This window comes from Nyctereutes procyonoides, unplaced genomic scaffold, assembly GCF_905146905.1.
Source record: "Nyctereutes procyonoides isolate TBG_1078 unplaced genomic scaffold, NYPRO_anot_genome, whole genome shotgun sequence".
Lineage (NCBI taxonomy): Eukaryota > Metazoa > Chordata > Mammalia > Carnivora > Canidae > Nyctereutes > Nyctereutes procyonoides.
This window is the reverse complement of record NW_026575037.1, coordinates 14,768,458-14,781,885: the sequence shown is the minus strand read 5'-3', so window position 1 is coordinate 14,781,885 and position 13,428 is coordinate 14,768,458. Positions and strand designations below refer to the sequence as shown.

The following is a 13,428-nucleotide window of genomic DNA, read 5'->3' as shown; positions in this document are numbered from 1 at the left end:
TGCAAAATCATAGTAAATTATATTAATTATTTCATGTTAAGGATAAATATGCAATGTTTAATAATAAAATATTGATAGAAAGTACTAATGGTAGAAAACTTTTTCAAAACATAGGGTTTGGGGGCACCTGGGTGGCTCAGTTGGTTATGTGGTTGACTCTTGGTTTCGGCTCAGGTCATGATCTCAGGGTCGTTAGATGGAGCCCCAAGTCTGGCTTGGCACACAGCAGGGAGTCTGCTTCTGGATTCGCCCTCTCCCTCTGCCCCTCCCCCTGCTCACTCTCTCTCTAAAACAAATAAATAATCTCAAAACAGGGTTTTATAACGAGAAGAAAAAGTAAAAAGAAGAAGAGCGGTCCCTTTATAATGAAATATTGGGTACTCTAGACGTGGAAGGTAGTATTTTTCCTTAATGAATCACCAATTTAAAACTCTAAAGAAGAAATTACATAATTTAGTTCCAAGACACAGAACACGACTTCATACCAGGAATATGTGACCCAATAATAACAGGAAAATCATGTCCTTCAAAAAACTCTTCCACGAAATCAAAACCTTATGCAAAGTGATTTAATTATTTCTATAAGATGGAAATTTCCAAATTCTGCTGTGGTAAAGAAGATATTTACCAGACTAAGGAGATAACAGAGAAGCTAGCTGGTTTCCCCAAGGTCACACAGAAAGTTAACAGGGGCACCAAAAGCAATGCAAAATTGCTGGCCCCTGGTCTTCTCTATTTCTGGCTGCAACCACACTGATTGAAAGTAATTGGACAAATGGATATGCCTGTGTTGGCAGAAGGAAGGAATAAACCTAACCATCTCTATTTTATAGCTATGAAAACAGCCTCATGGACGGTAGTTAGTTTGTACAGTTATGCAAGGAGTGAAGGAATGAAGCCAAAATATAAATTCAGGGCTCTGTCTGCTACATTTGGCTCCTTCCCACCACATTCTACAACACCCATGAGGTGTTTACATTTCAGTTTTCCTCTCCTCAGAATGTTCTTCTTTCACACCTCCCACCTTCACCCATCCGTCTTACCCTTTGGGTATGCTGGGGAGAAAACAGGCTTATGGACCCTGGCCTGACTTGTCTTCCCTTCCAATAGTCTTGATTCACTTATCAAAATCCAATGTCTTCTTCAAAGCCCAGTTCAACAGATACTTCCTATGATGGTTAATTTTCTGTATCATCTTGATTAGGCCATATTACCCCGATGTTTGGTCAAAGATTATTCTAGATGTGTCTGTGAAGGTAATTTTTAGATAAGATAAACATTTAAATCAGTAGACTGAGTAAAGCAGATGACCCTCCATAATGTAGGTGGGCCCCATCTAATTAGTTGACAGCATTAAGAAAAAGAGTGACATCCCCCAAAGAAGAAGGAATTCTGCTAGCAGGCTACCCTTTGACTCAACCTGGGGTCTCTGGGTCTCTAGGCTGCAAAAGTACATTGTGGATTTTTGAATTGCCAGTTTCCATAATAATGTGAGTCAATTTCTTAAAATAAATCAATCTCTGTGTATATATAGATATAGTTATCCTGTTGGGTCTGCTTCTCTGGAAAACCCTAAGATACCTTGCCAAAATTTCCCCTTATCACTCCACCCATGAAGGATCCCCCCAGTTGGTACATATCATATAGTACACCCTGTAATCGTAGGTATGTTTATGTGACCATCTAATCTTCCCTCATAGAGTGGAAAACCCATTCAGGACAGGAGTGATATCCTGTGCCACTTTGCATTTTACAGAGTGCTTTATACTTAGAATGTATAATACTTAGTATACTTTATACATTCTACTCATGTATACATGAATGCTCAGAGATGAGTCCAGAAGACAGAGGAGGCTTCCCAGGCCTCCACTTCCCATACCTCAGTGACTGGCAAAGACCCAAGGAAGGACTGAGAAGCCCAGGGTGTCAAATACTGAATAGACCAGTCAGACAAGTAAGAAGAGTTTGTGGAAGGCAATAAGGAGGAGGCAATAAGGAGCATGTAGTCTTGCAAAGCTTCCAAAGCCTTTGTATGTTTGTCTTTACCTGCCAAGCAATGGTAAGTCATGAAGTAATTTTGATAAGAGAAGGAAATGATGAAAACAACAGACTTTAAGGAGTATGCATAGAGTTGGTGTGCACATCATATTTTTTAAGTTTTATTTATTTATTTTAGAGAAAGAAAAAGAGAGAAAGAGGAGGGGCAGAGGGAGAAGGGGAAAGAATCCTCAAAACCAGGCTCCTCACTGAGTGTGGACCCTGTCCTACGATCCTGAGATCATGACCTGAGCCAAAAACAAGAGTCAGATGTTTAATCGACTGGGCCACCCAAGTGCCCCTGGTGTGTACACCGTATTTGGCACAAAGGGCCAAATAATAATGGGAATGGTGGTCAAGCACTATAGAGTGTGCTTTTCCACTCACTATAACCAGTTCAATCCTTGCAGGATCCTTCTGTTCATGAAGAAACTGAATCTCAGAAAGGACCAATCACTCACCCAAGGGCACACAGAGAGTAAGCAACTGAGCCAGGATTCAAATCCAAGCCTCTTTGATTCAAAAGCCTATGCTTTAAAACAAACAAACAAACAAACAAACAAACAACAAAAGCCTGTGCTTTTCCTTACTTCTTTCTGTTTCAGGCCAGAAGTAAGAAAACATAAGGTAGGGGCTAAGTAGACTGGAATGGATTTAAATGAAGTATGTGTGGAATAGTGGGAAATGTGGATTCTGGGGGCTACGCAGTGTAGGTTCAGATCACAACTCTGTCACTTACACATATTGTGATGCTGGTAAGTTATACAACCTCTCTGTGCCTTGGTTTCCTATTCTGTAAAATTAGAATAATAATAGTGCTAACTCTAAAAGTTGTCGTAAGAACTAAATGACTACACGCATATAGAGTTGAGAATTGTGCCCTGCTACAAAGTACATACTCAATACACGTTAGTGGTCATCATTAATGTTACTGTTAAGAACGATCACTAATCCTATTGATCTGCAACTAAGTGCCAGAGTACTTGTTTTTGTTTACTGGTGTAGACTAAGGGCCTCAAACATAGTAGAAACTCAATAAATATTTAATTAATGATGAATTCAATATAGAGTTTAAAAGGGAAGCGAGGTCAAGTATCTAAAATTTTTCAGCCTTACTTTTTATTTTGTAAAAAGTAAGGCTTTTTATTTTGCCGGTAGTAATAAAAATTTTTATTTAAAAAAATATATGCTTTTTATTTTGCTTTTTATTTTGCTGGTAGTAATAAAAATTTTGGAGAACTATTGGGTAAAACTTGCACATACATACTCAGCATAAATAAGTACATGCTACATGTAAGAATGTCCATAGGATGTGCACTTGGATGCCCTTAATACACACATACTAGAGATGTAAACAGCAGCACAGTTCACAAAAGATCCAAACAGGAAACAATCCAATGCCCTTCAACAGTAGGATGAGTAAAATGTGGAATACAAATTTCTAGTTGTAAAATTAAAAAGTCATGGGAATGTAACATACAGCATAGGGAACACAGTCAATAATCCAGTAATAACTTTGTACAGTGACAGACAGTAACTAAAGTTATCATGGGGAGCATTTAATAATCTATAAAAATATTGAAATCACTATGATGTACATCTGAAACAGAATATTGTACATAAGCAACATGTCAATTTTTTAAAATATAGAATATTCCTGTGCTGGAATATTAGGCAGCATTGAGAATAACCAATCTCTAACTAAACTCGACAATACAGATGACTCTCAAAAAATGTTGGTCAAAGATGTAAGACACCAAAGAGCACATGCTATCTTATCCCACTCTAAAAACAAAGCAAAACCAATTTATGTTGTTAGAAGTCAGGATAGTGGTTACTCTTGGGGGACAGAGGTTGAGAGGGAATACAAAGAAGGATTCTGAGGTGATGTTGATGTTTCAATTCTTGAACTAGGGACTGGTTACAGAGATATATTTGCTTTGCATAGATTCATTGAGCTGTATACTTTGATATCTGTACTCATCTGTCTGCTCAACCTCAACAGTTTACCTAAAGAAATGACTTGCTAATAATAGAAGGGGACAACATGACTCCAAGAGAAATGTCTACCAGAGCTTGAATGAATGGTCAGGCCCAGTGTAACAAATAATAGAAGGAAGGAAGGAGCACCCAGGTGACTCTAATCTCCAGTTTGTGATAGCAAAAGTATCAGAGTCATTTAGAGAAAAATGAGGTATTTGGGGAACAGTTTAAGGTCAAGAGTAAGTAACGGGAGGAAAACAGTTCATTGGTATTAATCTTTCTAGTTCCTAGGAGGACTGGTTGAGGTAGAATGAGCAAAGTATCCTGTGTAGAGATGATGGACAAATGGTAGTGGTCATCATCACCCAAAGAGTGTGAAGCAAGAATGCAACACAGAGCAGAGGGGCTGACGTGAATGCATGCTCCTGGAGAAAAGGGTTGTATTTTAAGTATACTTCTGGTGACTTGTACACAGTAGATATTCAATATATGAATGAATGAATGAGTGAATGAATGAATGATTGAAAGACTGTCCTGTCAGCAGGAAATCAATAAGACGTAGCTGGTACAAAATGAAGACAGAGCTGTCAGGAACTACGTCTAAAGGCTGAAGATAACTAAAGTCTACTCCAGAGCATATATAAAAACCCTTAGAAGGGCAGAGTTTTGGCAAACTGGGGATCAGAAGATGAAAAGCAGTAGGCTCGAGACTGGATGAGGTGAAACGCACCAGGAACCAAGGAGGAGGAGGATTTCAAGGAGTGGGTTCTCCATGTCTAGTGTCATCCATTAGGGAAGAGAACAGGAGTAAGAAAAGGCCACTGCTTCAGAAGTGGGGGTGTCCTCTGAGAATCTTCAAGAGGCGAATGTGCCAATGTGAGCAAAATTGATAACAAACATAATTTTTCAAGGACTCAAAAGGAACAGATAAGCACAAAATGATAGTGGCAGCAGGTCAATACACAGAAAACAAGCAAAAAACCAGACATCCAAAGGTAAGAGAGATATTCTCTAAATTAAGACATATAAGGGCATATAACTATATACAAGTGTAAATATTTTGTGGTTAATTTTTGCGATTGAGAAAAAAATGGTTGAAACAGAAGGTAAGGAATCTATGAGAAGCAGATACTTAAAATATTTGAAAATTATTGGAAATGGGAGTGAGCCTGGGCAAAGCACTGAGAATCAAGGAAAAAGACAGAAGGACTGGACTGACTTTCTTGCAAAGAGCTGAAACTCCATCCTTGGAAGGGGTGTGGCTGGAAGGGGTTCATTAGTGGCTGGACAGTGTCAAGTACAGGACACAGGCACGGCACACCATTCTGGAAGCAAATGCTTGGGCAGGCTCTGATCAGGTTGGTTTCCTAAGGAGTCAGATTTGATGATCTGTAATGTCCTTTACCATTACAAGATTGTGTTTCTTAAATGAAAATCATAAGAAGAGAATATGTACAATGCCCAAATGAGCCTCCTGCATCTTTTCTGCGAACACTACTCTAGACAATTAAATAGATATATTTCGCTCCCCATGGCCAAAAAGCTAGATTGATTCTCTCTTTTATTTGATTGCTCTCTAATGTAATTACTTATAGATTGAGTAAAGGCTAAAGAGGGGTCAAATGTTTGAGATTTGTTTTGTGTATGTGATTTCAGGTAAAATGCAAGTATCAAAAAGCAACAGATAAGAATCTCTGCAATTCAATTCAATATTCTTCTCCTATAGATGTTCAAAACTCTAAATGCATTCTAATTGCATTGTAGTTATAATTAGTTACAAATTAGCAAATAATCACATCAAATGAGAAAGGAAAAATGCCTACTTTGGGAATAATGGTTAAATAATTTGTGACACCCTTTTGAACATGAACCAGGTAGAAAGAATACAGTTTCCCTATCTCTGGTATTTTCCAACTTCCTGTGGATAAAATATTTCCAAGCCTTTTTTTTTAAAATAAACATGGAGTTTTTTTTGTGAAAGACTGTCAGAATATTAGCTATCTTGTTCACTACTCGTAACAAGAGGGAGCGCATCACAAAATCATGGGGTGGGGGGTAGTGCACATATAAGCAACACAAATCTCTCCATGTATAGTAAGGAGGTGGTCACAAAAGTTTGTTTGGAAAATTAAGATAAATGCTATCTGGAACAGAGCCTTTCTATTAAAAAAATATTTTTTTACTTAAATATATTGTGTTTCTCATTGATATCCGGAATCAAGGACTCAATAACCAGTCTAGAAAAAATATATATATATATATTTTTAGAAGCGGATCATGAAAAGATATTTTAACGTTTTCACAACTTTAGACTTTTATCTAAAATTTTCCCAATTTACCACAATCTACCTATTGTTTCATCTTTTATTTACCTAAATGCAGTAGAAATAAAAAAAAAAAACAGAATGGCAAGAGAATTACTGAAATCCATGAACAGAATTCTCAATTTTGAAAAATTCTCATTCTTAAATTAAGCCTACAATTTCAAAATCTGGTCTCATTTCTCATTTGAGAAAAGGTCTCATTTAAGGTTTTAGAGTACTAATGTAGTATAATTCCGGCAAGTGGTTATTACAGCTTTTATTACGGATGCACAGAACACTGAATCCTTACATGGTATTCCCCCTATAATGTACATCATACATTATACTATGTATAATCTATTATGCATTATCAAAGTTTAATTAAAAGGTTAAAATATTACATTTTGAAGTAGAGGAAATACAAACTGACTAAAATTTCTGTAGAATCTTAGGTTCTCATGTTGTTTATTCCAATAGCCATGAAGATGCCCACAGTTATTCTACAAATAAGCCCATGCCATCCATCCTGTAAAAACTCTTCAGCCTAAACCAGATATTCCAGACTTTGCAACTCTTTCTCTCTTTCCCAGTTCCTTGAAATCCACCCAGAGTGTTTCTAACATCCATATACTAACATAAAACACCAGCTATTGCAGAAAGAATATTAAGATATATAGTTGCATTCCATTTAACCAAACCTTAAGTGTAAAAATAATCTATAGCACTAAATAAAAACAGATTCCGACTCAGGAAGTCAGGAGTGGTCAGAAGTCTGCATTTTTAAAAAATGCCACAGGGAAATTCTGCTAAGGACCACATTTAAAGAGTCAACAGGTTCCCAATTTTTGTTTTGCTTTGTTTTTTTTTTTTTTTAATAATCATCACTTACCAAGAGTCTATCATCTCTTTAACTAATCTTTAATTGTAATCTGTTTATCTTCTTCAGACTACACCCTCTTCAAGTTACAAGTACTGCGAGATTAGCATCAGGTCAGCCGGGTCCCTCCTGCTGCAGCCAACCTGGCTTCAAGACCCTGAACAGCTGCTCTGACCATCTGTGAAGCTTCAAGGCCAGGCCTGCCTTATCCTCTTTCCTCACGCTCATCTGATAACCTCAGCAGAGTGAGCAGGACCAGCCTGGGCCCTCTGGATTAGATCTGTCCCCTTGGATGGGAGTGGGGTGAGGATGGAGAACCTCCTTGGGAAAGCTGTATTTATGATAACAATATAGTTTTTGTTTAAATGAGTTTTTGCAACTCCATCCTTGGGAAGTGTCCAAGAGATTAAGGGACAGATTTTAAATTCTCTTCAACTACATTAAAACTTATACCTTTTGAGAATAATTTTGTTTTCTGGAACTCATGAGTCAGCACCAACTTTGGATTTAATAGCCTTTTTTTTTTTTTGATTTAATAGCCTTTACCAGTGATCTGGACTCTGCTAATCATCAATTATGTACTCCGTCCCTCAGTGGCACTGTAATGTTCCAACTTGGCTAGGCTGAACTACATTTCCCAGAATGCATCTCCCTGTGCACTTCCAGGTAGTATGGGCCAGGACTCTTTCTTCCAGGGATTCCTGGGGGATGCAGCAATTTGTCACTACCTTCTTTCTTTCTTTCTTTCTTTCTTTCTTTCTTTTTTTTTTTTTAATAAAGGTTTATTTATTCATGAGAGATAGAAAGAGAGAGGTAGAGACATAGGCAGAGGCAGAAGCTGGCTCCATGCAGGGAGCCTGATGCAGGACTTGATCCCAGGACCCCAGGATCATGACCGGAGCCAAAGGCAGATGCTCAACCACTGAGCCACCCAGGTGCTCCTTGTCACTATCTTCTAACAGATCTTTTTTATTTAAAAAACAAACAGGATTTGGATACCTACTAGTACTGAACATACTGATAGGTGCTTTCTGAAGCTGTGCTAAATATCATTTCCTGATTGACTATAAACACAGAAGGTGAGTTTAGAGGAATTTACAGGACCAGACCAAGAAACAAATACCCGGGAATTAGGTCCTCTGACTTCAGGTCTGAGCTGCTACACGGAGGTAGTTTTGTTTTTGAACGACATTTTATTCTCAGCTTTCTTTTTTTAAGATTAGACCAAATACCAGTTCTTTGCTGATTCCGTCAATCATTCTAAATATACAACACAGTCTGGCAGATCCATAACTGGCCTTCAAATTTTTCCATCAGGATCCACAGTTGGTCATTTATTTGGAGGATCCAAATCATCTGAACTCTTCCAGTTTTCCTCAGATCTACAGGTTTCTTTCTTTAGTCACCATCATCAATGTCTTGACTACCCCCTTCAAAACATCTGTCCCGGTCAAAAACATGTGTTTCTCACATTGCTTTATCTCCGCGAGTTTCTATTAAAGTATCATGTGTCTGACTTGCTTTTAGGTCAACTTACGTAAAATGTGCTGGGCTTTGGTCTGAATAACAGTAACACATTTTTACGCTGGCAGGAAGCATTTTTCCCCTGGCAGGACCATCGATGCTCTCTCCCCAGCTGCAGGCTAAGATTGAAGGGCTGACCTTGACAGAGAGTTCGGATGGGGTAAAATGAAACATGTTGCAACACGTCCCTCCAGATTATGCCTCCTCTGCTTGGCGTTCCCAAACTGCACCTGAAAGCAGGCTCGTTATTTCATGGTCGCACCTGGTAACTCGACACTCGCTGACACCTTTCTGCTGTTTATTTCCAAAGTCTCAATTTTCCACTCTTCCAAAGGGCTGAGTGTCATCTGAAAGCTTGGCACTTTCCCTCGGTGCCCAGGGCTGCAGATGACTGATAAAAACATTAAATAAAACCCATCTTAGTTCCAAGCTCTACATAAAGCGCACTATTTAAATGACTCCATTCAAAGAAGTGTCTGTTTTCCTCTACACTTTGTTTCTTCTGTCTGGACTACTTCCTTCCCTTTGACAGAACTCATCTCTGCCAGTTGCAGTGTCTTCGCTGCAGCAGGGCCAGGGAGGGGGAGACGGGCAGGGGCTTTCTGGAAGTTTACATGAATCCTATCCATGGGCTACGCCATGCCTGCTTGCTCGGTTCACCTAAAACCGGCTCAGCACCTCGCCAAGAGTCGGGCGTCTGTCAAGGGACAGAGAGTGACAATGGGCGAAGTCCCTTTAATGTCCTTGGTTCCGTTTCTCCACCGGCACGTGTGATGTGCTGTATTTAGATGTGACTGTGGTTCTAGTAAAGCTTGATCTGTCTTGATAGAAGGCAAACTATACTTTCTCAAATAGACTATGTTTGCTTAAGATTTTAGTGACTTTTTTTTTATTGCCTATAGAACATTTAGTGCCTGTCTTCTGGATGGAACAACCGTTGATGGGTAATCAGAATGATGCCGATACTAAAAAGCAATAAGAGGAAATCTGAGAAACCTGAGCTATATCTGCACAGGACCATGGAATCTAGCACCCCGGAGTAATTTTACACAGAAACATAGTTTTCTTGTTTTTTTTTTAAGATTTTTATTTATTTATTCATGAGAGACACTGAGACAGAGGCAGAGGGAGAAGTAGGCTCCATGTAGAGAGCCTGATGTGGGACTCCATCTGGAATCACGACCTGAGACGAAGGCAGATGCTCAACCACTGAGCCACCCAGGCGTCCCCAGAAACAGTTCTCAAATGAGGGCTTGAGGGAAATGATATTCCCAGATCCAGCTACAGTCTCTGATAGGTGGCCACCGTAATAAGACAGATGCTGAGTGGCATAAAACCAAGTGGGCCAATGCAAAGGTATTGGTTGACCCAAGTACCGAGAAGGACTTCAAGTTGTATGGACAGTACACGAATCAAGGGCTGTCTAAATGCCTACAGGACCAGCAGGTTACAGACAGGAGTAAATGTTGTAACACTGTGGGCAGGGCAGGAAGTGGCACAGATTGCTTGGCATATGCCTATACATAAGGCATCCAAATTCAGTTTTAAAAAAAAAAATGGTCCAGGTGCAACAAGACCTACCGGGCAACCAGAATCCACCCTCATGGTACCAGTTTACCACCTTTGACCTCACAGGAATGTTAGCTGTCTGGATTTCTTTGTTGACACTTCAGTAGAAATTAAACCTCCCTGTTACTCTGGTAAAGCTGGGAAGTAGGGGGACATATGGACATATGTATTTCTCTGGCAATGGAACCTAAAAGATTCAGTTTATTTGATGGATGAAATCTCTACTTGTGGGTAATAAAACTTCTGTTAGAAAACCAATCTTTTTCAGAGGACAGTAAGAATGCCCCTTTGTAGGTTCTGGTGAGGACTGAAAAGATGATCACTGAAGATATTTGGCATAGCGCCTTGAACATAAATGCTAGCCACTGTCATTATTACTATTATTAAATTATATCAGGTGATGGAATGTAAACTACATTCTTGCACAGAAACCCCACAGAGGAGATTTGGAAGTCTGGTATTGGGGCAGACAGCAGCTATACCATAAAGCACAGTGAAGGATTCTGAGCTTTCCAGATCCTGCTGCTGCTCAGGCACCGTGGGTCTCTGTGATGTATGAGAATACTGCATTGTCACTTCTCTCCTCTTTCTGCACCCCTTCAACCCCAACCTAAGATCCCAGCCCTGATATTCCAGGAAAAAGGTAGAGCAGAGGACTCAAAAGTGTTTACTCTCTGTGTTTCCCTCTCCTCCTAAGATTCTCAAAAACCCATTTTGAAACTAACACACTATTGGCAATCCCACCCATTATAATGATACCCCTACAAATCCTAAGAATCCTTCATAAGGAAGTGGATGTCTTTAAAAAATTCATAAAGCATAGCTGGCATGCTTTGACATGACCAAACACCTCTTCCCATACATAGCTTTTGTTTGTTTTCCCCTCTCTCCACCCCTCAGCTGAAGGTAAACAGTGCTGTGTGGGATCATCATGTTCTACTCAGCTTTTGAAAAAATAGAATATGCTAAAATTTTAGTCCACGCTCTATTACAAATCTGTGTTATTCCCTGGGTCAAATGTGGAATCTTTCTCAGTCTTCTGCAATGTAATTCTGATAAAGAACTATTTGGAATCAATGACTGAGCGAATGGACAAATGAATAAATCTATCTTTGGAAATCAAGAAATACATGAAGACTGGAAATATAACCCTTGCTTCAGAAATTAAGTTATTTTCAAAATGGCTTACTAGAAATGATATTTGTTTGCTTTTGAAAAGTTCAGGCTAGATCATCAACTACTGGTAAACATACGTCAACCATAGGATTACAAATAAGGTAATTTTAACACTTTAAAAGCAAAGGCTTTTTGAGGTATATTACTTCACCTATTTTGAGGAAACTTTGCTTTACTCATGATTAAGACATATGTAAGTATACCTCACTTTACAAAGGGTAAAATTCAAATGTCAGAGCTTCTTTTGAAATATAAATGATGCTAAATTCTTGTTTTGGGGGGCACTGGGTGGCTCAGTGGGTTAAGCATCTGCCTTCAGCTGAGGTCATGATCCAGGGATCCTGGGGTTGAGCCCAGAGCCAGTCTCCCTCTCTTTCTGCCCCTCCCCCACCTCTCTCCTACTCTCTCTCTCTCTAATAAAATCTTAAAAAAAAGAAATTCTCATTTTCCATGCATTATAGGACACTTACAATGAATAATAATGTTAAGTGATATTATTAAAATATGCTGAAGTTGTATTACTATTTGTCTTCTCTCCCCTAAAGGCAAAGAATATTTTTTAAAAAACCCATACTAATTATGTTTAATGGTTAACTTCACTTTGTCTATACTTTGTTGTTCTAATGGCAGTAGGTTGCTAATATAGCTACCAACCTCCTTGCATGTCTTACAAACAGTAGGAGCAGGAGAGTTAGAAGTTGGGCAAGAACCAGCCCTATGCATTTGGCAGACATGAACAATTAAGCAGGGACTAAGGTGCGCCCTTGATTTAATCAAGAAACATAGAAACTTTGCAGAGACATCGTCCCAGCAAAACATGAAGAAATCCTAGTTGAGGAATGAGATAACACTAATCAATCACCTTCCATAAAGGAAATTAAATTGATATTATAACAGTCTCCCAGACTCTGCAGGATTTTCCAGTGAGTCAGGTCCAGGAGGAGGAATGGTTACCAGGGCCACGTTTCTATTTTCATATTTGCATAGATAGTGAAAATGTTATTTTTGTTCCATGGCAGGGTTTTTTGTTTTTTGTTTTCTTACTTTTTCTCTTTGATCACGGTCATCAGAGTAGACTCAGATCCACCCATAACTGAGAACAAATCATAAGGTAACATCAAAACAAGAAGAAGAAAATGAACAGAGATGGAAATAGGCTCTCCCAGGCAGGACTGGCAACATAATTCAGAGACTAGTGAAAAATAGACTTGTAGAGTTGGTGTTTCAGAATTATTATAAATTTCAAGAGGGGCTACAGCAGAGCATTAAACCAAGTGCAGGGCCTTTCTGAGCTCGGGACTGTGCAACTTACTGCACAGGTCACAGGCCCATGAAGCTGGCCAGTGGAAGACACATGCCAGGCTCCCTGGATTTCACCAAAACAGTGAGAAAGTCTTCTCCAGAAAGCCAGTAGGGTCAGCAGCGTAAGCTTTAAGGATAGACCCAATAGATAAAATACATGGAAATGAAATAAAAAGTGCTTGGAGACCCTAGCTCTTTGCAGAAAAGGATTGTGGCCATCTGTTTCTTCTTCCAGTCCCTGACTAGTAAAACCCTGACACAGCATAGGTCCTTAAGGTGGCTGAAATGTAAAATAATGCAAATAGCAACTGACATTTTCATCAACTAATCTTCTTTTGGGAAGCAGCTCTTCCCAAAGAGCTTCTAGGATGCTCCTTAGAGACAGTCTTTTTTTTTTTTTTTTTGGCCAGGTCACATCATCTTTTATTTGTCTTAATTTCCAGAAATGCTCTTCTTACATTAAGAGTTAATGCTATATAGTAATTTAAAAATCATCTTTATTTAAATTCAATTTGCCAACATAGGGTATAACAGTGCCCATCCTATGAAGTGCCCTCCTTAGTGCCTGTCACCCTATCACCCCATCCCCCCACCCTCCTCCCCTTCCACAACCCTTTGTTTGCTTCCCAGAGTTGAGAGTCTCTCACGGTTTGTCAG

The 13,428-nt window shown here is 39.2% G+C and overlaps 1 protein-coding gene across 3 annotated transcripts in view; it reads right to left on the bottom strand.

Moving 5' to 3' along the window:
• The window catches only part of PTPN14 (protein tyrosine phosphatase non-receptor type 14), a 178,460-nt gene that overhangs the window by 75,112 nt on the left and 89,920 nt on the right, over positions 1–13,428 (bottom strand). The window contains exon 1 of one of the 3 annotated variants that reach the window (XM_055319540.1): positions 8,738–9,025. The exons of the other annotated variants lie outside the window; for them this stretch is intronic. Coding sequence (XP_055175515.1) covers positions 8,738–8,898 — 161 coding nt within the window. The 5' untranslated portion in view covers positions 8,899–9,025. Of the gene's footprint in view, positions 1–8,737; positions 9,026–13,428 lie in introns of those variants that run through there. 3 annotated transcript variants of the gene reach the window in all.